General features: G+C 43.6%; 1 protein-coding gene across 1 annotated transcript; it reads left to right on the top strand.

Annotated features, from left to right (window-relative positions):
* Positions 1-25,250, top strand: LOC128136186 (disabled homolog 2-like). The gene is made up of 12 exons (XM_052775370.1): positions 1-114; positions 1,307-1,446; positions 2,186-2,281; positions 2,590-2,721; positions 19,109-19,192; positions 19,722-19,769; positions 19,951-20,013; positions 21,182-21,817; positions 22,651-22,804; positions 23,391-23,915; positions 24,438-24,529; positions 25,185-25,250. Exons 1-12 carry the CDS (start codon positions 21-23, stop codon positions 25,242-25,244), a joined length of 2,124 nt encoding a protein of 707 aa, XP_052631330.1. The 5' UTR covers positions 1-20; the 3' UTR covers positions 25,245-25,250.
* Positions 25,251-26,423: the final 1,173 nt, after the last annotated feature.

The raw sequence follows: 26,423 nt of genomic DNA, 5'->3' as shown, positions 1-26,423 counted from the left end.
TAGCTGACCACCATCTCATCATGTCTACTGAAGCTGAAACTACTACTATCAACAGCCAGCCTGAGCAACAGGCTCCACTGAAAGCACAACCTTCAAAGAAGGAAAAAAAGAGAGGTAAGGAATACTTACCTCTTGAACACTTCCTCTAGTCAGTCTCCTTTAATTTTTTGCACTTGCCTAAAACTAAGATCACTCTCACACCATAGTTGAAATAATTCTGAGGTTTCAAGCTGACTGGAAGAGTGAATAAATAAGCTAATAAAATAAACCTAACCAGAAGGTAGGCTTCTAGTTTGAAAGGGGTTTTTTCTAGCTTTAAGTTCTGACGCTTTCGGTTCCACTTGTTATACTCAGCAAATGAGTCATTTAACAAGTCACCAAAAGCCTGGAGAAATGAAAGCCTACTGAGGAGGTGACCAGACCCAGGACCATCCTGGTAGCTGTCAGTCTGAACCTGAACTCACTTTCTCCCCTCCCTTTAGAGAGGGAGTGACATGCTGGACACAGATATAGATTCTAGTCCAGAGAAGCTAGAAAACTCATGAAATGAGAATTATTGTAGATCAGATAATAGTTTTTTTGATAGATTAGGTCATGTAAATGTAATTACCTCAACCAGAGGTACATACCTAGGCACACACTCTGAGTATGTTGAGCATGCAGAGAAGAAAACCAAACACTTCTGAGAAGTAGTGGGAACAGTGGAAATAGCAAATATAGCTAAAATACCAAGTAATTACAGGGATGGGGGTACCAGGACTTGTAGAAATGATGGTGCTGATTGATAGAAAGTTTTAGCACAGGGACTAGGTGATTCTTGCATGCCAAGAAGAGATCTGACTATGCCAGAACTAGAGGCTAACATCCAAAAGGCTTATTGAACATCCTGTATGGCCATGGGAAGCACCACTTTGCTTGGTATTGTTGCTTAGCACTTAGATCTACTTGGCTGTTGCCTATGAATATTGTAGTCTTTTATGTGGCAAATGATTGTTCTTGAAGTCCCCAAATATTAAGCATTGGGCTCCACTCTGAACTGAGGCCAGATTCTGTAATAACATTGTAACCTTAAAGGAGTAACTATCTTGCAGTGCATGCACTACTGGAAGGACTAAGGTTGTTATTCAGTTATACTCAAGGGACAGTTTTAATATGTACTAATATGATGTATTTTTTTATATATTAAAAAAAAAAAAAACTCTCAAAGCCACAACATAAACATTTTGTTCTTTTAAAAAAAACCAACCAAACAAAAAATCACCAAAACAAAAAAAAACCCCAACTACAAACCTTTCTCTGTCTCTAGGGCCAGAAAAGACAGATGAAAATCTCTTGTCCAGATTCAAAGGTGATGGTGTAAGATACAAAGCTAAACTCATTGGCATTGATGATGTCCCAGAGGCAAGAGGTGACAAAATGAGTCAGGATTCAATGATGAAGCTGAAGGTAAAAGCTTGACCTGGCATGTAAGGAACATCTTCTGGGTAGCCTTCAGAAAGCTGATCAAATGGTCACTTTGGCATAACTTAAAATACAGCTTAATGGTAACATAATAACAGCACCATCCTAGATGGACATTACTTCTAAAGCTGTAACCCCTTGCTCAAAGGACAGTGTTTCTCTAATGGCTTGGGAATATTCCTTTGGGTCTCTTGTTGGCACTCAGTATGGATGCTAATAGCATGAACTTGATCACAAATAGTGAGCTTGGGTTTTGGGTGAGGAAGGGGGGAACTTTTGTGCAATTTAACATAAGAACTCAAAGCACAAGTTGGCATCCTATGGCAATGGTGACACCAAGAGATATAGATAAGCCAAAGAATAAATGAGACCCTGCAGCAACAAAGATGATTACTTCTGGAGGGCGGAACCCTCACATAGCTTCAGTCAGGCCACAAAAGCTGGTAAGGATGCTGCTACTGCAGTAGTTTTGTGAACTAAGATAGGAAGCTTTAAAGTTCCTAAACATCTACAGAGGAAACACAGTCTAGTTCTGAGGTATCACTTCTAACCTAGTCAGGCATATGTTGCAAGAAGAATGCTGCTCTGATTGTACAGTTGCATAGGAATAACTAGATTAGCACTAGTACAGTCACAGCCATGGGCTCATGAGAAATGTAAGGAAACAAGTTAAAGCTCAGTCTAACAGAAGTCTCATCAATACTTTGATGTTCATCCTCTTCAGGGAATGGCAGTGGCTGCCCGCTTCCAAGGTCAACACAAACAGATCTGGGTGAACATCTCCCTCTCTGGTATCAAGATAATAGATGAGAAAACTGGGGTAAGATATGACTCATTCTCTTAACGTGATTCTTAAAGCAAGTGAGGTGCTTGGAAGATAGGCCAATCTGAACTAGATTCATTAATAGCATCATGCCCCCCTTCTGCATATAAGAATTGGCTTGTGGAATGGGTTGTAAAGCTGAAGCCTCCTGCCAGAAAGATAGCTGCATCTTATTGTGGTTAGTCAAAGCCTGATAAATTTGAGTCTTGAACTGGAGCCTTCTAGCAATCTTAATTCTAACTATAGAGAAGAGCAGCTATTATGTCTCCTGCAATTTAAACTAATATCCTCCTTCCCCCCCCCAGGTCATAGAGCGTGAGCATCCAGTAAACAAAGTCTCCTTTATTGCTCGGGATGTAACAGACAGTCGTGCCTTTGGCTATATTTGTGGAGGAGAAGGCCAACACCAATTTTTTGCAATAAAAACAGCACAACAGGTATGGATCAGAGGCCCTTTTTCACTTGCTGTGAGTAATGCTATTGTGTAAACACTTAATATCTGATAAGGGTGTAGTGTTTTGCTAGTAGCTTTACGAAGTGTAGGGGAACATCAGCACAGATGGATTGGTTCTTCTAGAGAAGGGCAGTAGGAATTGACCGTATCACAAGTGGCTTTTATCTTGTTCAGCTTCTCTGTACTTGTAGTTTCAGCCCAGCTGGTAACAAAGGACCACGCAGCCGCTCGCTCACTCCTCCCGCCCCCCTCCGGTGGGATAGGGAGGAGACGGAGGAGAGAAAAGAAAAAAAAACCTGGAACCTCGAGGGTTGAGATAAGGGCAGTTTACTGGGACAACACAAAAAAAGGTTACAACAACAACAACGGTACTAATGAAAGAATATACAAAAAGAGTGATACACAGTGCAACTGCTCACCACCCGGAACCCAACGCTCCGCCACCGAAAGTCGAGAGCCCTCCCCCCGGCCCGCTCCCCGTTTATATACTGAGCATGATGTCACATGGTATGGAATAGCTCCTTGGCTAGTTCAGGTCGGCTGCCCCGGCTATGCCCCCCCACCTCCCAGGTTCCTGTAAAAATTAACTCTATCCCAGCTGAACCCAGGACATTATCCACCCCTTATTCTATACCATCTACATCATGCCCAGATCTTACATTTTCCAATCAACTACTACCACTTTCCTTGTCTTTACCCATATATATATATATATATGGATATGGACACCCCCCATTGCTCTCAATATAGTTTTCAGCAGTCCATTGTATCGTTCAATTTTTCCGGAGGCTGGTGCGTGATAAGGGATGTGATATACCCACTCAATGCCATGTTCTTTGGCCCAGGCGTCTATGAGGTTGTTTCAGAAGTGAGTCCCGTTGTCCAACTCGATTCTTTCTGGGGTGCCGTGTTGCCATAAAACTTTCTCTTCAAGGCCCAGGATAGTGTTCTGGGCAGTGGCATGGGACACAGGATATGTTTCCAGCCATCCGGTGGTTGCTTCCACCATTGTAAGCACATGGCACTTGCCTTGGCGGGTTCGTGGGAGTGTGATATAGTCAATCTGCCAGGCCTCCCACTGTTTATATTTCAGCCATCACCCTCCATGCGACAGGGGTTTTAGCCGCTTGGCTTGCTGAATTGCAGCACATGTTTCACATTCATGGATAACCTGTGCGATAGTGTCCATGGTCAAGTCCACCCCTCGGTCACGAGCCCATCTATATGTTGCATCTCTTCCCTGATGGCCCGAGGTATCATGGGCCCACTGAGCCATAAATAGCTCACGCTTATGTTGCCAGTCCAGGTCCACCTGAGACACTTCAATCTTGGCGGCCTGATCTGCCTGCTGGTTGTTTTGATGTTCTTCAGTGGCCCGACTCTTGGGTACATGAGCATCTACGTGACGTACTTTTACCACTAGCTTCTCTATCCGAACAGCAATATCTTGCCACAGTGCGGCAGCCCAGATGGGTTTACCTCTGCGCTGCCAGTTGCTCTTCTTCCATTGCTGTAGCCACCGCCACAGGGCATTTGCCACCATCCATGAGTCAGTATAGAGATAGAGCACTGGCCACTTCTCTCTTTCAGCAATGTCTAACGCTAGCTGGATGGCATTCACCTCTGCAAACTGACTCGATTCACCTTCTCCTTCAGCAGTTTCTGCAACTAGTCGTGTAGGAATCCATACAGCAGCCTTCCACCTCCAATGTTTTCCCACAATGCGACAGGACCCATCAGTGAACAGGGCATATTGCCTCTCATTTTCTGACAGTTTATTATACAGCGGGGCCTCTTCAGCCCGTGCCACCTCCTCCTCTGGTGACATTCCAAAATCTTTGCCTTCTGGCCAGTCCGTGATGGCTTCCACAATTCCTGGGCGACTGGGGTTTCCTATGCAAGCCCATTGTGTGATCAGTGCGGCCCACTTACTCCACGTGGCATCAGTTGCATGATGTGTAGAGGAGACTTTCCCTTTGAACATTCAGCCCAGCACTGGCAGTCGGGGTGCTACGAGGAGCTGTGTTTCAGTACCAACCACTTCTGAGGCAGCTCGAACTCCTTCATATGCTGCCAATATCTCTTTTTCAGTTGGAGTATAGCGAGCTTCGGATCCCCGATATCCTCGACTCCAAAACCCCAGGGGTCCGCCTCGGGTCTCCCCAGGTGCTTTCTGCCAGAGGCTCCAGGTAGGGCCATTCTCCCCAGCTGCAGTATAGAGCACATTTTTAACATCTTGTCCTGCCCGGACTGGCCCAAGAGCTACTGCATGAACAATCTCCCGCTTAATTTGTTCAAAGGCTTGTTGTTGCTCAGGCCCCCATTTAAAATCGTTCTTCTTCCGGGTCACTTGGTAGAGAGGACTTACAATCAGACTGTAATTTGGAATATGCATTCTCCAAAAGCCCACAACACCTAAGAAAGCCTGTGTTTCCTTTTTATTAGTCGGTGGGGACATAGCTGCTATTTTGTTGATCACATCCATAGGGATCTGACGACGCCCGTCTTGCCATTTTACTCCTAAGAACTGGATCTCCTGTGCAGGTCCCTTGACCTTACTTTCTTTTATGGGAAAACCAGCCTTCAAAAGGATTTGGATTATTTTCTTCCCTTTCTCAAAAACTTCTTCTGCCATGTTGCCCCATACAATGATGTCATCAATGTATTGCAGGTGCTCTGGAGCTTCACCTTTTTCCAGTGCAGCCTGGATCAGTCCATGGCAAATAGTGGGGCTGTGTTTCCACCCCTGGGGCAGTCGATTCCAGGTGTACTGGACGCCCCTCCAAGTGAAAGCAAACTGTGGCCTGCACTCCGCTGCCAAAGGAATGGAGAAAAATGCATTAGCAATGTCAATTGTGGCCTACCACTTAGCTGCCTTTGATTCCAGTTCATATTGAAGCTCTAACATATCTGACACAGCAGCGCTCAGCAGTGGCGTGACTTCATTCAGCCCACAATAATCTACTGTTAGTCTGCATTCCCCATTAGATTTCTGCACGGGCCATATGGGATTATTAAAGGGTGAGCGAGTCTTGCTGATCACTCCTTGGTTCTCCAATTGGCAAATCAGCTTATGGATGGGGATCAGGGAGTCTCGGTTGGTGCAATATTGCCGCCGGTGCACCGTCGTGGTAGCAATTGGCACGTGTTGTCCTTCAGCAACCCCACAACCGAAGGGTCTTGAGAGAGACCAGGCAGGGTAGACAGCTGTTCAATCTCCTCCGTCTCCAGTGCAGCTATACCAAAGGCCCAACGGTACCCTTTTGGGTCCTTGAAATACCCCCTCCTGAGATAATCTATACCAAGGATGCACGGGGCCTCTGGGCCAGTTGCAATGGGGTGTTTATGCCACTCATTCCCGGTTAGACTCATTTCAGCTTCCAATACGGTTAGCTCTTGGGATCCCCCTGTCACACCAGAGATACAGATGGGTTCTGCCCCTTTATAACTTGATGGCATTAGGGTACATTGTGCACCAGTGTCTACTAGAGCCTTATATTCCTGTGGGTCTGATGTGCCAGGCCATCGAATCCACACTGTCCAGTAGACTCGGTTGTCCCTCTCCTCCACCTGGCTGGAGGCAGGCCCCCTCTAATCCTGGTTAGAATATCCGTTACTCACTTTTCGCACACGTGAATCAGAAGTCCCTTCAAGAGGATCAGAAATGGGATCAGCCCACCTACTGCGTCTGGGGGACTGCTCACGGGAAACTGGAGCAGCAGCTTTCTAAGAAGAATCCTCTTTTCTGGTTGCTTTTTCTCACAACTCCTGTACCCGTGCATCCAGGACTGAGGTAGGTTTTCCATCCCACTTCCTCATGTCCTCTCCATGGTCACGCAGGTAAAACCACAGGTTAGCCCGTCGTGTGTACTTTCTCTCTCCTCTCTCTTGGGCAGAGGAGTGCTTACTCCCAATAGCTGCGATGCGGGCCTGTACAGGTGGGGAGGAGGACATATCCACTTTGAATTGCTGGAACTCTCGGGACAATTCCTCTACAGCCGAGACACAGGCCCGTAGGGAGGAAGAGAGACTTCCTTCGTATTGCCGGAGTTGGACAGCCAATTCATCCACCGTTTGTCCATAGCCTTCTTTCCAGGACATTACTGCCAATGAGTTGGCATAGGTTGGTGGTGCACTTCGTAGAAACTTCCGCCACATGGGTTGTGTGCATTGGACTTCATCTGGATCTGTGGGTGACTGCGCATTTTCTGGATCATTATAAATCACCTCCAGCACGGCTAATTCCCTCAGGTACTGGATACCTCTCTCCATGGTGGTCCACTTGCCTTGGTGACATGTAACTTCATCCTTGAAGGGGTATCTTTCCTTCACACCTAACAGAAGTCACCTCCAGAGGCTGAGGACTTGTGTTTTTCTCCCAATGGCCTTGTCAATGCCCCCTTCCCTAGACAGAGATCCCAACTGCTTGGCTTCCTTACCCTCTAATTCCACACTACTAGCCCCATTATCCCAGCATCGGAGCAGCCAGGTAACAATGTGCTCACCTGGGTGGCGGCTAAAATCTTTTCGCATGTCACGCAACTCACTCAGGGATAGAGATCGGGTAACTATTTCAGGTTCTGCCTCTTCCTCCTGTTCTCGCGATGACCCTGGTTCATCTTCATCTCTCACTAAGCGAACTGATTTCTTTGTGTGTTTCTTTTTCTGTACAGGGGCGACTGATACTGGCACAGGTTGGTTCCCTGGTTTAGCTGCAGTATCTGTCACCGGGGTAGGGGTAGCCACGGTGCCTGTTGTCCTGTTTTCCATCTTTTCCCCCTTTTCCCCCTGAGGGTGCTGCCTAATATCAAGCAGTGTTTGGTAGATACTGGCCAGGGCCCAGCACAGTGCAGTGACTTGTACATCTTTGGAATAGCCACAGCATTTTTCTTTCAAATATTCTACCACTTCATGAGGGTTCTGTAGTTGTTTGGGAGTGAACTTCCAAGCCACTGGAGGTGAGAAGTTCTCTAGATACCTGCCCATATCCTCCCACATGCCGTGCCACCCATGAATATCCAGCTTTGGGGCAGATCTCTGGGTGGTACTCTTAAAGAGCCTTTTTGTAGCCCTAAACAAGACCTGAAACATATTCAGGAGGCATAGCACTAACAGCACGCTGGCTTGCGCATCCCAAGGATATTCAAAATTCTCAAAAGCTGTTGTAATTAGTCGGAAGGAGAGAAGGGAGGCGAAGGGACGGGGGGAAGTATCCCCCCCTAACTTCCCCATGGAGTGAGTGTAATTACCAATAAAATCTGATAGAAGGTGCCCGAAGTATGGAAATGATATCACTGCCTCATACAGATACCAGCTTAACCTCATGACCAGTGATGTAATCATTTCACAAGTCGACATTGCCCAGTACAGCAAAATGATAATCCCAATCACTCTCCCAGAGGTGAGAAATGTAACTACAGGCAATACATATAGAGCATATAAGAACTTACAAAACGCCACCATGTAAACAAATGAATCAACATTGTGACTAACATCTATTTATCTAATATAAGAAATGCGTATGACAAATTTGTTTCAACACGCTCTGGCCAGATCTGTCGTTATCCCAACCCTTCCTGCCCCACGTCGGGCGCCAAAAAGGACTGTCGTGGTTTCAGCCCAGCCGGTAACAAAGGACCACGCAGCCGCTCGCTCACTCCTCCCGCCCCCCTCCGGTGGGATAGGGAGGAGACGGAGGAGAGAAAATAAAAAAAACCTGGAACCTCGAGGGCTGAGACAAGGGCAGTTTACTGGGACAACACAAAAAAAGGTTACAACAACAACAACGGTACTAATGAAAGAATATACAAAAAGAGTGATGCACACTGCAACTGCTCACCACCCGGAACCCGACGCTCCACCACCGAAAGTTGAGAGCCCTCCCCCCAGCCCGCTCCCCATTTATATACTGAGCATGATGTCACATGGTATGGAATAGCTCCTTGGCTAGTTCAGGTCGGCTGCCCCAGCTATGCCCCCCAACCTCCCAGGTTCCTGTAAAAATTAACTCTATCCCAGCTGAACCCAGGATAGTACTCCAGAATAAAAACACTCAAGTAGCCTTGCTTACTATGATTAATCTTGCTTAACGTGTCCATGCACTATGGAAGTCATTAGTGAGATGAATGGAGCCATTATCACGGGCTTTCCTGTACAGTGGCCTGTTGCTGTCAGTGAGAATGCTAATTCTTGAGTCAGATATCCAGAGCTTCACTCAGAATTAGCAGGAAAGATGTTAGAACTTCACTAGTCTAGTTCTCATGATGCTTTGTCTTGTGCAACAGAGTTTCTGGGGCCAATGAATGGCAGGTCTGGTTCTCCTAGAGTTACTTCCGGGAGGGATTCTGATCTTTGTTACAGGATTTCTGCATGGGGGAAACCCATATGCAGGGTCTGTCTCTGAAGAGAAGCTGTGCATAAGCAGTACTGGAAACAAGTACTTGGAATTACTGCTGAGTATTATGCAGCTTCCTAAATGACATGAACTTAAATTGAATATTTATCATTTATTAGCTTGTCATTATAATGTCTTTATAATAGTCATTAAAATTACTTGAAGAGCCAAGGCTTCAAAGCTAGTGATTTCCTCATATACATCCCTGCCTGTCCTCCTGGGGAACTGTTGGCAGCTTCAGACCCACTACAGGTGAGACTGAAGGGTTCCTTGTTGGAGCATGTTATTACTTTAGTAATAGCTGTAACACCCTCTCCTAAGCCCATTTTATTAGTTTATCAGAGTCCTGTGTTGTACTGGCTTCACTGGAACTGTAGATCAAGTACAAAAGCCTTCTGTGTGTGCTCTGGAGTGGAGTCTGTTCTTGGAGCTTTTCACCATGGGGTGCTGCTTGCCAGCCTATAAGCTTAGCCAAACTGTAGAAAGCTCTTGACTTGCTGCTAGTTGTTTTTAGCACAAACTTGTCTAGCTGATAAGTAAGGACTTCTGCAGCTCTAGACTGCTGCAGCTGTATTGTTTGTCAAAGGTGATAACTCTTGAAATGGCTCTTCCTGCAGTTGCATGTCTAAAACCCTTGATTAGGAGAGGATGATGCTCACATGTAAACAGTGAGATCTGTTCAATAGATTCTCTGCTTGAGCTAAAGGTAGTGCCTGAACAGAACTTGTCCTACTCTTGGATACAGACACAGCTGCTATGTGCCTCAAACAACAGATCCAAATCAGTGTAGCTGAACCTGCCACTATCTCAACTACTCAAAACATTCTTGTTAACGGGTGTGTGTAGGGAAATTCCGTGCGGGGACGGATGACAGCACACCAATATGATGATCAAAGTCGCCGGTTTATTGAGCATAGCAGATCATTCTTATACAATTCTCTAAGTTCCTCAAAAGCTCTGATTGGTTGCTGCGTGCAAGCATACAGTGTCCACGCGCATAAACATAAAACATAATTGGTTATACTACTCTGTACACGCGCATAAACATAAGGCATAATTGGTTATATCAATCAAAACATGCGAGACTTGTCTCAATCTAATTGGTCAAGATAAACTGCCGAATTGAGGTTCTTTGTGCCAAGTTCCCTTTATCGTGGAATGTGCACCTGTGTTCTTCTAATTGGTAACTTTCTTTTTTTGTCTTCTTGTTTACCCTGTTCAAGGCCTTCTAAAGGCGTCTGGAATGCTCTCGTGTACTCTACTTTCAGACCCAGTCACTAAGTTCCATATAATTGACTCCTACATCTCCCCCTTTTTCTTTAAAAAGAGCATTAACAGATCTAGTCACCATCATCCGCGAACATTGAATCATACATGGGATAATAACCAAGATTATAAATATAGGAGCCACCAAAGAAATCAACCACTTTAATATTTGCTGTATCCAAGGTCCAAATCCCAATGATTTTAACCATTCACTAAACGGGTCAGTATAATATCTAATCTTGTTTAGGTTCTCCCGTAACTGATTTAACTGTTTGTGAATGCTTATAGAATGGCCCGACAGGTTCATGCAACACATTCCTTCAAACTCTTCACACCCATGTCCTTGCGCTAAAAGTAAGAAATCTATAGCCGCTCGATTTTGCAAAACAGCATGCCTGATACTATCAACATCGTTAAGAAGTTCTGATATCATTAATGATGTTAAATTGAATTGTTTTACAGACCAGCAGGCTAATCTTTTTAGTTCCCTATAATTTCTTCCTGCCGCTCCACCAGGAAGAAACGTTGCTAATGCAACAAACTTCGCCATGGACAAAAATTCCACCTCATCTTTACAGGTTGCATCAAAATTTTTAACTCCTCTCTTTTCCCTGCGTGCTCTGGTGTTACTAGTCAATTGTCTCATGGAGGGTGTAAACATTGTCAACTTACCCAAGTAACATGGTCCTCCTACAGGCTTATATGGTATACCATTCCATGCCCTATCTCTGCAAATCAAAAACACTCCTGGGGGCAACAATTTTCCCCCTGCAGTATTTACATCCAAACTTGCAGCATCAACGTCAGGCCATAAGGACAACCCTGTTATGTTCTGCCATCCCATAAAGTATGACCCTGGTTGCTCTTTCTCCTTCCTTAGTAAAACGGTGTCCCCAAAAAATATTGCCCCTATGCCATTATAGGGTTGTAATTGTGATCGGAGGTATCGACAATCTTTTAAATGGGAAATATTGGTTACCTCAACCGGGGGCAAGGAAAACATTAAATCTAATTCCTGAAGGGGCAAGTTCGCACTAATCAGAAGGTTTTCTACAAACAATTGCTGTTGTTTAGCTCCTATCAAAGAGGGCCACCACTTTTCGCCAATATTTATGCACATCGCCGAATCGCTTGTCGTCATCATGTTGAATTTTTTAAATTCTATGTTGTAGCTGGTCTGGTTGTACCATGAGCTGTAAAATTCAGGGTTAAAGTCTGGATACCCAATTAGACATGTACGAAAAGGATCCCCTGGTGTAGCTAAAGACAAACAAAAATCAGTCTGTCCGGTACTGTTCGCCCAAGTTACCCACATATTCTGCCTGGGGTCAATTTTAAATACAGATCCCGTGACTAAGGTCATCGCAATCATTATCACTACTATTTCTTTTTCCAAACTCATCTTTTTTTTTTTTTTTAGTCTTTATCATAAGCCAATCAACATTAAATCAAATATATTTGCTGTAATAGCTCTAAACTGCTTATTCTCTTATACAATTAACAACATGGACGAAGCCAAAATCAGCAAGCGATCTATTGCAAAAAAAAAAAAAAAAAAAAAATGCTCTGTTCATCTACGCAAGGTTAGTAGGTTAGTAGGTTAGTTGATTAGTTGAATTTCTATCACAATAATCACACAAAAATTGTTTATCCTTTTCACCCACTCATACTACTCTCCGCGTCTTCTGCCTACATCCTGGGCAGGAGATGCATATCCAGGGCTGGCACCGTACCCTGTTGTGGTGGTTGGTTTGGGTTTTTTTGTTTGTTTTGTTTTTTTTTTTTTTCTCACACGCGTTCTTGATTTTCGTATTGACTACCAGTCTCCGCCGTGGTTTGTCCAGGTAGTCTATCCAGGGCTTCAGAATTTGCTGAAGTCTCTACTGTCTCCTGCTCTTGATCTCCTGAGTTGTCTGTGACATCTGATTGTTTAATCCATGGCTTGACCCATTTCGCCGGTATCCAAAAGGGCTGCTCGTTACCTGTGGAAACACAAGCATATCCTCTTCCCCACATGAATAGCTTGCAAGGTCCCTGCCATTGTTGTAAAACTGGATTGAATATTGAAACTTGTGGCTGGTTTTCATCCATATTTTTGTTCCCACATATATGCCTAGTAATTGGGATCTGATCCTCGGTACCGCGTGGTTGTAGCCAATTCAAAACATATAGTGCTTTGCTTATTAATTCTTGGGGGGTACAATGCCGCATGTCTTCCCCCGTTTTTAAGATATTTAAATGATCCTTTAAGGTTCTATGTGCGCGTTCAACAATAGCTTGACCAGTAGAATTATGGGGTACGCCAAATGTATGAGTTATTCCCCATAACTGTAAAAATGTTTCTAATGACTGGGCGCGATATCCCGGGCCATTGTCTGTTTTAATTTCCGTTGGCATTCCCATGGCAGCAAATGCTGCCAAAAGGTGCTTAATTACTGATCTGGCATTAGTTGACACATGAACAGAAGCCCACATAAGGTTCGAATACGTGTCAATAGATACATGAACGTATTTATATTTCCCAAAACTGGGATACTCCGTAACATCTGTTTGCCAAATTTGCAATGATGATAATCCCCGGGGGTTTACCCCTTGTGGTTGTAAGTTTGGAATGTTCGCGCAGTCAGGGCAAGCAGCAATAATACTTCTGGCTTGCTGCAATGGGAGGTCAAACTGCTTACTCAGTGCTTTTGCTGACTGATGATAAAATTTATGGGATAACAGCGCTTGTCCAAATAAATCAGGTTTGGGTGTATTTAAGCAAATGTCTGCATTGGCTACTACCAACCGATCTGCACGCGCATTACCTTCCACAATAAATCCTGGCAACGTTGTATGGCTACGAATGTGATCGATAAAAAATAAGTCTGTTCGTTTTTCTAATAACGTCCATAATTTCAAAACCGCCATAAATAGCTGCTCGTTACTTACAGTTTTTAGCAAGGATCTGTGCATACGTCTGACTACCCCAACGACATATTGCGAATCCGAAATAATGTTGACAGGTGATTTATCCCATTTTTTGAAAACAGAACATACGGCTAATAACTCAAGCACCTGTACTGACACTTCTGACAAAATGACTTCAGACTTCCAAGATCCATCCTGAAGATACACAAATCCTGCTTTACCTGTTCTGCTGCTAGCATCAGTAAAAACAGTAATTGCTTCCAATGGGTTTTCACTGCAAATAGAGCGTGGTTCCAATGTCAACATTGTTTTAAACAATAGGTGAGGGGGGTAGTGATTGTCCACTTCCCCCTTAAAGCCCATCAGAGCTACTGCAAGGCAATCATTTTTCATCATGGCATTATTCACAATATCAAGGGATAAAGGCAAAATAATTTTGTCCATTTGCTTCCCTGAAATTTGTATCGCCCTCGCTCCTGCCTTTTGAATGCACATCCCCAAGGCTTCAACTCTAGCGACTACCGTTTTTGACATGCTAGCAGGCAAGAATATCCATTCTATTATTATCAACGGGTTTTGTTCCTGTTGTTCATCCCACTGACCCAAAATTCCCGCAACTTCCTTATCTGAATTATATACATATAAATTTATGGGTAAGTCAGGAACGTATCTGCCAGACATGGATGAAGTGATTTTTTGTTCAATTGCTGCCAAGGCTTGCCGTCCCGGTACACTCAGTTGTCTTGTGGAAGTTAAGCTATTGCTACTCCGCAATAAATCCAGCAGTGGTTGCAAGTCTGTATTTGTAATACCACAATAAGGTCGAATCCACTGTAGGTCTCCGACAAGCTTTTGCACGTCATGTACATTTTGTATGTCTTTGTGTAGCGACAACTTTTGTGGACAAACAGAGGCTTCTGCAACTTGCAAACCCAGATATTTCTGTGGTGCCGTTAGCTGAATTTTTTCTGGAGCTATGACTAGGCCATACGTCCCAAGGCACATTTTAAGGTCAGATAATACCTGTTCATATGAAAGTTGTTGTGCACAGACCAATAGATCGTCCATGTAATGATAAATCAAAGCCTCTTTCCATTTTTTGCGAAATGGTTCGAGAGCGATGTCAACAAAGCATTGACATATAGTCGGTGAATTTTTCATGCCTTGTGGTAAAACAATCCAGTGATACCTTTTAGCCGGTGCATGTCGATTTATTGTTGGACCAGTAAAAGCAAATTTCTCGCAGTCGTCCGGATGCAAAGGAATCGTGAAGAAACAGTCTTTAAGGTCAACAACAATCAGAGGCCAGTTTCTGGGGAGCATAGTAGGGGTCAGAATGCCGGGCTGTAAAGATCCCATAACTTGCATTACTTTGTTCACTGCACGCAGATCTTGCAGTAAACGCCATTTTCCAGACTTTTTCAAAATGGTAAATACAGGAGTGTTCCAGGGGCTTGTAGAAGGAACCAAATGCCCTGCCTCCACTTGTTCAGCTATGAGTTGCTCCAAAGCAGTGACCTTTTCTGTCGGGAGCGGCCACTGATCAACCCTAACGGGGTTATCCGTTAACCATTTCAATCTCAGGGTTGGTCGCTTGTCAATGGCCGCTGCTAAAAATGCGTGGATAATCTGACTCCCCATTGTGCTAGAGCGTCCCGACCTAGAAGCCATACAGTAGTATTTAAAACATAAGGCCTTACATGTGCTGTTCTTTTGTCTTCACAGTCTTCAATTGTTATAAAATTCACACTGATTTGTGTGGACTTCTGGCCTCCAATACCAGTTACCACAGTGTCAATATTTTGTAATTCCCAATCCTTGGGCCATTCTTCCTCAGGAATTATGGTCACATCAGACCCTGTGTCAAGGAGCATGCACCTATGGAGTAGAGATTTTCCTGAAGGCCCATATAAATTAAAATGACGAACGAGTTTAGAAGTCCCGATTATTTCTGTGAAGGCTACTAATGGTGTGTCAGTAGATCCAAATCCTTTGTCCCCTCGTTCAATGTCTCTGATACGGGGGACGCTAGCTTTGAATGGTACCAGCTGAGCAATCCAGGTTCCAGCCATAATTGTCACAGGAGGAACGAATACTTTCACCATGATTGAAATGTTTCCCGTGTAATCAGCATCGATGACTCCAGGTAAAACAAATATTCCTTGTTTAGAAACAGAAGAACGTCCTAAAAGCAACGCACTTTTAGGCCAAAACCTAAAGGCCCGGTAGCATTCGATGGAACAATATGAACTTTATCATTAGCTATTGTTGTGTCGGCAGCTACGGCCAGGTCAACTCCTGCGCTCCCTCTTGTGGCTGCCCTGAATTTTGAAAGACAGCCAGGTACGCCGTCATCCCTGTTTGAGAGGCACTTGATGTCTTGGCGCCCCTCATCCTGGCGCTCGTCATTCCGTTTCCCTGATTGTTAAGTGCTAACAGCGTTCCGTCTTTTTTAAATCTTGATCGACACTCACTGGCTTTGTGTCCGAACTTGTTGCACTTGCTGCAGACCCCGGAAAAGTTTGACTGACTGTTGCCAGCCGGTGTTGGCATGAATCGGGGTTGTGTTGCTGTGCGTTGGGGGCATGTGCATTTCAAATGCCCCGGTTGACCACAGTGATAACACGTTAAAAGGTCTTTATGTGGACCGCGGACTCCTTTTCCCTGTCGCATCATTGGCCGTAACGCTACAGCAAGTGCTGCAGCATGAGCTTCAGCATGTATTTTTGCTTTCTCTTGTTCTTGTATTATAGGTAAGCGATTACAAGCCTCGATGATTTCTACTAATGTGGCTGTTCGTGGAAGTGATGCGATGATTTGTCTGCATTTTGCATTTGCATTTTGAATGGCTAAGTCTTTCCTGACTGCGGCTTTTGCTTCGGGGGTTAAGGTGGGTGATGCATCAACAGCAGCTTTTAAACGGTCAAGGAATTTCATGTACGGCTCCTCTTCCTCTTGTATGATTTTAGAATATGGCGGAGCCGGTTTCCCCACTTGAGGTATCTCTGAAATAGCTTCCAGAGCTAATTGTTGCGCCAATTGTAAGATCTCTGGTCTCAACGCCGCCTGAACGGGACCAGTGGCGAACTGTCCAGTGCCAAGTAACATGTCTACACTGACAAATGCAAGCGGATTTTGTGCCCCAGTGTCTAAATGGCTCATCTGGGCTTCTTCTGCTTTCTGTCTCCACCGATCATAAAACAACAACCTCTGAGTTGGTTCAAAAAACATCTCCACTAAGACCTTTACATCTGCTGGCACTAAAGTTTGTGCCTTAAAAAATTGTTGTATCATTTGTTGTACATACTTATTGTCTATTCCATATTGCATAATGGCCTTTTGCAGTTCTCGAACTATTTTCCAGTCCAGAGGCGCCCATTGTCGCTTTCCTCCTGGTTCAGTAAACACGGGAAATGATCCGACAGTAGGTGGGAGTATTACTCCTTCTATAGTGGCTTGCTCAATTATTCCACGCCATCGTTGTCCCGGCGAAAAAAACGGATTGCTGGGTGGCGGTGGTAAACGTCCTGTTTGGGTTGGTTCCGTGTTTTGTGAAGGTGGCTCTGTTAAACGTCGCATTCCTTTGTATTTACCCTCGTATCTCCACTTAAATCCTTCTCCCTCTTCAGGCATTGCTTCCCCCTTTTGTATACACAGGTCAATCAGTTCCTGCATTTTGTCCTTGGGGGATTTCTCTTCTGCCTTGCCCACTACTTTAGCAAAAGAGTCCATACCTTCTACAATTGCATTTGCTGCTTTTTCATATGCTTTTTTCGTCAACGGTTGCTTACGCTGACCCCCGTCTCTTTTTCGCATTTCCTCTAGCAATTCTAACATTTTCTCTTTTTGTTCTAGTATCATAGTGGCCAAATCCTCGTTTGCATTACTTGAATTAGGGTGTGACTGATTTTGAGTTTCCTCAGTATTTTCTAAGTCCTGTGGGGCCCCCCAATCATCAGAGTCCATGGGCAGGGGAATGTCCTCCGCTCGTAGTAGCGGTTGACTTGTCTTCTTCGCAGAAGGATTTACCATTGCCTGTTCCTCAGGTGTCAATGGGGCCATGGGAACATCGGCGTTATTCCCGCCCCCCCCAAAATTCAGTTCTTCTACAGGGAAAGCCGCAATCGGTGTTTTTTCATCTAATGGGGGTGCCGTTGGTGACGGGGGGGCTCATGTGCTCCGCATACTGTCTCTGTCTCCAAACAACACGGCGAAGGAGCAGGAGCATTAATGGTTCGAGTTTCTGCTGCCAAAGCATGTTTTAACGCACCCTGCACAGCAGTTTCCGATGTTATTTGTTGTATCATTTGGAAACACTTTTTCCAATATGCTGCCAGACGTGCAGCTATTCTGTTTCCTCCTTGTACAGACTCCCATATTTCCCTTCCTAAGTTCTCCCAAATAGACAACGAAAAGAGAGCCTCAGAATCCTTGAAAAATCCTCTTCTTTGCCCCCAGTGTAACAATTCCTCTAACTGGTCCTTTTTAATATCCGTCTCCATTTTTTCAGCCAGCCTCATAAATGTCTTTACGGCTGCCTTTTCCTTCGCAGATGCTGCGATACCCATGCCGCCTTTTATCACGTAACCTTACGATTCCTGCCTCTCTTGAGCAGCCCGGCGCTTTCTCAAAAGCCCACCGGCATCCGCGGCACTTTCCCCCGCCTTTTCAGTCGTTAGCGTTCCCCTCTTGTTCCTTACCGGATCACGTCGCAGTCACCAGATGTAGGGAAATTCCGTGCGGGGACGGATGACAGCACACCAATATGATGATCAAAGTCGCCAGTTTATTGAGCATAGCAGATCATTCTTATACAATTCTCTAAGTTCCTCAAAAGCTCTGATTGGTTGCTGCATGCAAGCATACAGTGTCCACGCGCATAAACATAAAACATAATTGGTTATACTACTCTGTACACGCGCATAAACATAAGGCATAATTGGTTATATCAATCAAAACATGCGAGACTTGTCTCAATCTAATTGGTCAAGATAAACTGCCGAGTTGAGGTTGTTTGTGCCAAGTTCCCTTTATCGTGGAATGTGCACCTGTGTTCTTCTAATTGGTAACTTTCTTTTTTTGTCTTCTTGTTTACCCTGTTCAAGGCCGCCTAAAGGCGTCTGGAATGCTCTCGTATACTCTACTTTCAGACCCAGTCACTAAGTTCCATATAATTGACTCCTACAGGTGTGCAGGGAATGAAGTGCCTTTCTAATTCACGCTAAATTTCTATCCTGATACAGATATCACTTAAAGCTGGTGTCTGCTCCACACATTTGAGGTGATGATAATCTTTACCTTATGCTTGCATCACTGATTTACCATTTGCATAGTGTTTAAAATAAATGTAGCACTAGCTAGAGAAGCTTTCTCCAGGTTCAGTGTTGGAGTTGGTAGAAAACAGAGGGATGCAAATTGCTTTTCTTCTCATGAGACTACCAGAGGGTTCAGATACCCTTTGCACTTCTGAGGAAATGTGATTAGGACTTACTATGTACTTTTGAAATGTTGTACTATGTGCTTTTACCAAAAAAAAAAAAAAAAAAAAGGCGGGCTTAGCACAAGTACAGTCACTTTCCCTGGGGAGTTAACAACAGTTCTAAGCTAGTTGTGCCCCATTACCCTTGGATTTTGCATAAGCTCTTTTACGCAGAGATTAGACAGTCATTTAAACTCTTACTTTTCCTGTTATCAACCTTAGTGTTGTACCATTTAGGAAAGTTTGGCTTGCTGTTCCCTGGACTTCTACTGAAGCAAGCTGTGAAGTAGTACATGGCCTAAAATCTACATTCTTTTTCAGGCTGAGCCTCTAGTTGTTGATCTTAAGGACCTCTTCCAGCTAATATATAATATGAAGAAGAAGGAAGAGGAAGATGGGAAAAAGGCAAGTAAAATTATAGAAACTGCATTAGTTTGCATAGAAATAAAGCTTGTTTCAGCTTTGGCTTGGTTTTTGGGCTCTTGTGAGACTTGATACTGAGGTCTGTCTAGAGTCAGGATCATTTGAGGCTATTGGTTGGTAGTTGTACCAGCAGTTTGATTACCTCCTAGATCTGGTAAGCTCTCCAAAGAAAGAGGCTTTGGATATTCTATGTGATATCTAGGTACTAAAAGCCTTCTCTTCTTTAGAGTGAAGAAGCAAGACTGAGGTAAGTCACTCCAACTCGGCCTCACTTGATTAGATATGCTGCTGTGATGCTACTAGCTTTGACTTTCTGCTAGCATTATGGAGGCAACATCAGATGCCCAATTGCATTGGAAATAGGAGTAAAAGGGGTGTCCAGAAGTAATATTAAGTAGTGATCTCCCTCATACTTCTTTCCATTACTTGCTTTTTCAAGCCTGCAAGTTGCTTGCTTAAGGCAAGTTTTCATATTCCAATTATCATTGACACTGTTGTCCATCTATTACAGAATGGTAGTGAAGCACTATCTGCTGATCAAGCTGACAAACTGAAACGGGTAGGTTAAATTTTAGAGCTTTAGGCTGATACCATTAAGGAGTTCATAACTGACTGTCTCCACATTGTGTGGGAAATGCGGTATTTATAGATGTGTTTGCAATAGATCTGCATAATGCTTGATTCTTGCTCTTGCAAGAACCGTAACAGATACTGATTCTTTCAATATTTCTGGCTTCAAGGGAGTTGTCCAGATGGACTTGTTTGGGGATATGTCAACGCCTCCTGATGTGAGCAGTCCCACAGTAAGTAGAATCTAGCTTAGCTGTCTTGGTTCTTGCTTTGAGAGCAAACTTTGTCCTAGTATCCTAGTAATAGATCTGTTTTGGTTTTGGTGGGTTGTGGGGTGTGTGTGTGTGTTTTGGTTTTTTTGTTTGGGTGTTTTTTGGTTTTGTGGTTTTCTTTTTTTTTTTTTTTTTACTTTGTTAGTCCTGGTTTCACAGAGACATCTGTTTAGCTATCATCAGTGTATAAGTGTCTTAGGGCTATAATAGTATCTACTTACTAACTAGAGTAGCTAATGTCATTCTTATCTAGCAGAGTTCACTTGAGACTGCGTGACAGATAATCCTGTATTGTTAGTCAGATGCCTTTAGAAATATGTACTAGCAGTACGTGCCTCTGCTGTTATGAGAGCTATTACAGAAACTCAACTAAAGACCCTTAAAGCTGAAGCTCATTTTAAGGATAAGCAAATACTTAAATAAGTCCCTCAGAGTGGACTCCTGGCCATTCTAGATGGGTGGCCCTAGCTCAAGATGTGGCCTAACTCCACAAAAGTATGCACTTAGCTTGTCACAGTTCAGTGTGACCCCAAAAATCCTACTGGTTTGTTCTAGCACTATAAGCCACCATCAGCCATGATCCAATTGGTGCTACAATAGGTGTCAGTCCAGCTAGTGACCAAGTCTTACCCTTCTGCTGCCAGCTTGGTGGAGAGATGGCATGTTCACCTCTTCCACCTGCAAATAGCTCTCTAATCTTACTCCAAAGCTGAGACTGCAATTTGAAGTCATGCTAAAGCAGTGTGACTTCAACTTGTCAAAACAAAGGATGAGAATTCAACCAGGGCTTCTTGACTCAAGTGAAAGCCTAGGTACAATTAGTGCTTAATGACTCTACAGTCTCTAGACTGTAGAACAAGCATCTGATATTTAACTAAGGGATCTTAAAACAGGTGCTTTTAACATTGAGCTTCTGACACTAAGTAGCTGTGACTTGATCACAGCTTGTGGTGCTTGTCTTAATGGCTTATAAGATGAAGCTTCAGTGTAACTTCATTGTGACACTGAATACTTATTGGTATGATGTGTTGGATACCAGGATCTCTCCTTTTGCAGCTATTTTCCTTGAGCTTGTGTACTATGCAGCAAGTAATACATAAAGCTAACTTTTTTCTTTCTGAACAAATAGGAAACTAAAGAGATTCTGTTAGTGGATCTAAACTCTGAAATTGAGACCAAACAGACTTTTGTAAAAGAGGATCTCTTCTTGAATGGCGTCGCAACCTTTCTTCCACAACCAAAGCCACAGCCACCCTTCTTGCCTGAGAGTTCTTTCTCTACCAATCTCAGCTTCTTTCCCACACCTAATCCAGACCCTTTCAGTGATGATCCTTTTGCACAGCCAGACCGACCTGCACTGCCTTTATTTGATTCTCTAAAATCTGCTGATCAGAAGAAGGAAAGTATGAGTACCTTGCCACCGGTGGGTAATGGTGCTTCAAATGGTGATATTGACTACTTTGGTAAACAGTTTGACCAGATTTCTAATAGAACTGGCAAACAAGAAGCACTAACAAAACAGTGGCCATTTGGGAGTAAGTTGCCTGCAGCAAGAACTCCAAATGGGGTACCAGAGAGAGAACAGAATGGCTTGCTTAAAGCCCCATCAAACCTGTTTGTGGAAGGTCCTTCCAAAGGAGTATCTCTGCAGAATGGAGTAAAGCTGGATTCTGAAAGCAATATCCAGCTCGTGTCACACAAGTCTATAACAATTAGCCCACCACCACAAAGTACCAAGCCAGGAAGAGGAAGGAGGTCTGTCAAGGTGAACAATGTTCAAGTAATTTATGGTGATATGCATGTTGTTACTTAAGCTTCCTTCACCCAGCTTCTTTTTTCTTTCTTTATACTATGTAACTGGCTAAACAGCTTCACAGCACATCTACTCTTTCACCTGCCATGCTTACTCTAACTTCTCTGCAGCCACGGTACATTCTAACATTTGTGAATGCTTCATAGTAGCTATGATCACTAAATTATATACTTTCTTCCTTAATGCTGCCATACTTCTGTAAAGGTCTGGTAAGTATACTGCTATGTATATTGTCACTTGATATAATGTCAGAACCTGTTATGATAGTTGTATGCCCATCAGCCTGTGGTTTCATAACAATGAGGTACTAGTACTAGCTTACAGAAACCTATGTAGTTTTGCAGTACCTGCCTACTGAGGGCAATCTCAATCACTTGCCTGATTAGATACAGGGTGGCTCTGGGTCAGCTGCATTTGTCTTGCACTGAAATGATGCAAAACTAAGTTGCTGACCTTGCCACAACTGCAGGAGTCACTGCAGACTGAGCAGGAATGGGGGGGGGGGAAGAGAGCTCATTATGCTAGAAAATAATTCAGTCACTTTAAGACTTGTTATTCTGCTGTTGACTTGTAACTACTGTATATTATACCTACTTAATGCCATGCATCTCAGTAGGTGTGAACAAAATGGTGAGGTTTGAAACTCTTATACTTGGTTTCTAAAGGATGCATCAAAGTTCCCTGCTCTGCTGTAGTTGAAATAAAAGCTTGTAGCTCTGAACAAGGGTCTTGATCAAGCTAGCATGTGTTCTGCCATGCATCTCAACAGCTTTTTTTCTTTCTAGACTGCATCAAATGACTTATTTAGCTCAGACTTGTTTGTGCCAACTACAGAGAGCCTCAGCTTGACCTCAGTGGCACAGACAGGACCTGTGCCAACTAATCCACTGGACCTCTTCAAAACAAGTCCTACCACAGCACCTCCATTGGCTGGTCTAGGTTAGTTCACAAAGTGAAGCTCACCCCAGTCTAAGATATCTGTTAACACCAACACAGGGATTCTATTTGTCCTTTACTTCATGTGCAGTGCCCTGCCCTTTAACCCATGTGCTGTCTGCCCTAAACTATTAAATTCTGTGAATAGAGCCCTAAACTTTGCATCCTTAACTGGAACAGGGTGTTTTGCTTAAACTTTGACAGCAGCTTGCTGCATCAGGTATACGAGGTTCAAGTGTGCCAAGCACAATTTGGGAGGCCAGGGTAGCACTGCTGCAGAGTCTTAATAATTATTTACACAGAAGTAACTATATGGTAAATACTTAGTCCCAGCACAGAAGTGATAGATGTATGTTCCTACTCCTGTTCTATCAACCTCAATTCTGTTCTTCCAGGACCAAAATTGAACCAAGTAAAAAATGTTAACTCCCTTCTCCCCCCTCCAATGACTTAATTTTAAGTGTAAATCAACAGTCTTTTGCAAACAGCACATGAAAAATGTTTTGCTGGTACCCTTGGTAGAATTTATATGTTCCTACTTGAGGTCTTCAGATCACTGAAGTGCTGTGTAACAACAATCTCCCCCCAGGTGGCTTGCTAGTAACTTCATCACCATGGAATGCACAGACACCTCCCTTTACTCAGGCTGCATCGGTCTTTCCTGGGTCTATGATGCCTGCTCAGCCTACAGGATTTACTCAACCACTTGCCTTTGGTACTCAAGCAGTGCCAAGCTGGAGCCAGCCTGCATCTTTTGGTCCAGCAGCCTCTCAGACCTCTAGTCTCTGGGCACAGCCAGCACAAGTTCCATCTACTTCATGGGCACAGCCATCCAGTGCTGTAAATCCCTTCCAGAGTAGTGTGTTCCCATCTTCAACAGTACTTGCTCAGACATCATCTGTACTACCCTCCATGTCAACAACTAGCCCACCTCAGCCACCAACTAGAACTGCACCTCAGAAGGAGCTATCCAAGAGAGAGAGTGATGCTTTTATTGCTCTGGATCCACTTGGCGATAGAGAGATGAAGGATGTCAAGGAAATGTTCAAAGATTTCCAGCTGACAAAGCCACCTGCAGTACCATCAAGGAGAGGAGAGCAGCAAAGCCTTTCAGGTGCTTCTGGATCTTTTGGCAGTTATTTTAGTAGTAAAGTAGGCATTCCTCAAGATAGTACAGATCATGATGACATGGAAGCTAGCAAGCTGTCTGCCAAAATGACTGAAAAAAATCTTTTTGTCTGCTTAGATAGCTGCTCAGGCAGTGGGATGGTTGATCACTATTCTTTTCTGATGAAACTAAAAAATGTGATTTAATGGTTACTGTAACAGGGTTGAAGGACTATCTCCCCTAATAATGTTAAAGAATTGACCAATGTCAGTGGCCAAACACTGACACCTAGTGCCTAAACTACTTGACTAGACTGAGGTAAACTAGGTCTGTACAGTGCTAGAAGTCCCATCTAGCTTAAGTGTACTGAGGGGCAAGCAGGAGATAAAATTGTGAGGCCACTCAAAGCAACTTCTGTGTGGGTTTTTGTGCACCTAATTAGATGAACTTTGGTGTTGCTATACAGACAGAGCAGGGTACTTGTTAAAGCTGTTTAGTGATATAGCAGTATGTCTCTCCCTTCCCTAGAACCACCAAAGCCTGTTCCCCAACAAACTGTGCTGCCAGCTGATGGCCTGTTTGAAAGTCAAGCTAAAACAGACCTTTTCAGTGCCTCATCTGTAAGTAATAAAAAAAACCAACCACCACCACCCCCCACACCCCCTGGGGAGTCTGTAACCAGTTCCCCGAGCTGCAAGCCCTACCAGGAAGTTCTTCAGCCCTGTATTGGGAGCTTCTACAAAAGACTAAAATAATGTAGCTGCAGAAGTCTTCTGCTTTGGCTATGCTTACCTCTCTGCAGAGTAGACTGAGTGTGGACTGTGCAGCTCTCTAGCTGAACAAATGGGAGGCTCCCACATTCAGTACCCCCTGGGGGAGGAAGTGGCTTTACCACATCACTCTATTTGGGACACAGCACTTGAAGCCCTTGGTGGAAACTCTGGATCAATTCTGGAATGCTGACTTTAAACATCTAGCACTTGGCTAAAACAGACCTCGTCATGACTATACTGGCTCAACTCCAAATGAGTGTTCATTAAGTACACATGGCTTTTCTGAAAGATACCTTGCCTCAGACTAGGATAACTGCTAACATGGATTTAGAGCCCTTTTCTCTTGTTAAAACAGCACAGTTAATGTATACTTAGCAGGTACTCTGTGGTATTCTCTTTCCAGAAGGTGTTTGGAACAGGAACTATCTGATACAAACATGCAGAATAAACATGATGAAACCTGGAAATCCACTAACAGTCTATGATCTCCCTTTCTTAAAAGGAATCTCAGAAACCACCTTCTGGTCCTTTTGGTGATCCTTTTGGCAATCCATTTGCATAGATCGGGTAAGTCTTCCACTAATAAGACAACCTACTTCATTCTCCAAAATTGATTTGGAAAACCTTTGGCAAAGAACTAGCTAAAAAACTACACTGGCTTCACTTTAATGCTCCTCTGAAGTATGGCAAACAGTCCCTAAAAGAACACTTCTGCTAGAGTACCTCTATTCAGAGTTGTATATAGCTGCTTTCTTAGAAATAAAGATTTTATTCTTCCATGGACTTAAACCTCAAGGCCACAATAGATCTAGATTTCCCTTCCTTGAAGAAAGTTAATGAGTAAACATGCTGAAAAACTCAGAGGGGCTGACTAAAATCTTTCAGATATCTCTTTAGGAGAGTGTTAGCACACAGTGCCCTATACAGCTTTCTGAAGTTTAATCCCCTAGATATTACGGGTTTGTACTCTGGGTGAATTACTTTAAAAACGGGATAAGGACTATTAGAGCTTTTGTCACTAGAAACTAATGTAACTCAAACTTTTTTACCATTGACTAGAGAATGTGAACTGTCAAACTAGCAAATCTATTCTTCTGCCACACCTCTAAGTCTTCCCCTGAAATACTGTCTAGCTTCTAACAGAAGACAAGTGTTGCTGTTTATTGCTTTAGGTTTTGTTCTCTTAGTGGCTCTAAGCTAGTTTAAGCAATAAAACTATAACTTATAGCCATCCTAACCTTAAGTCCTTTTCATTATGCTAGGTATAACCAGAAAATGACAAATGGAATAACTGGACCTCTTCTCAACATGACTTTTCTACTTGTTTCATTTTGCTGTCTGCCACTCTTGCTGCTGTTCCATGATGTCTGTAATCTAAAACATGTCCAGGTGGATTGAAATATGAACCCTCAAAGAACATGCTGTGAAGATGATAGTTCAGGGCAAAGCAAATGGAAAGTTGGACTCATGCTGAAGACCCAAATTCAAATTGGTGGATGTTAATTTTACTTTAGTTCTTAGCAATCTTCCCCAGAAGAGCTTAGTAACATTAAGTCGTGCGTCTTGTAAATATGGTCACCACAATTCCTCTTTCTGTGGCACTTACTGTCCTAAAATATAGGAACTGAATGTACCTGGGGAAGAAATGCTGCCTTCACATAAGGGAATTGCATTAGTAGCTAAAACTCCATGCTTTAAACAACTAGGTCAGTTGCATGTTATCACAACAGCAGCCAGTTGT

This window comes from Harpia harpyja, chromosome W (assembly GCF_026419915.1).
Source record: "Harpia harpyja isolate bHarHar1 chromosome W, bHarHar1 primary haplotype, whole genome shotgun sequence".
Lineage (NCBI taxonomy): Eukaryota > Metazoa > Chordata > Aves > Accipitriformes > Accipitridae > Harpia > Harpia harpyja.
This window is presented reverse-complemented; position numbering and strand designations above follow the sequence as displayed.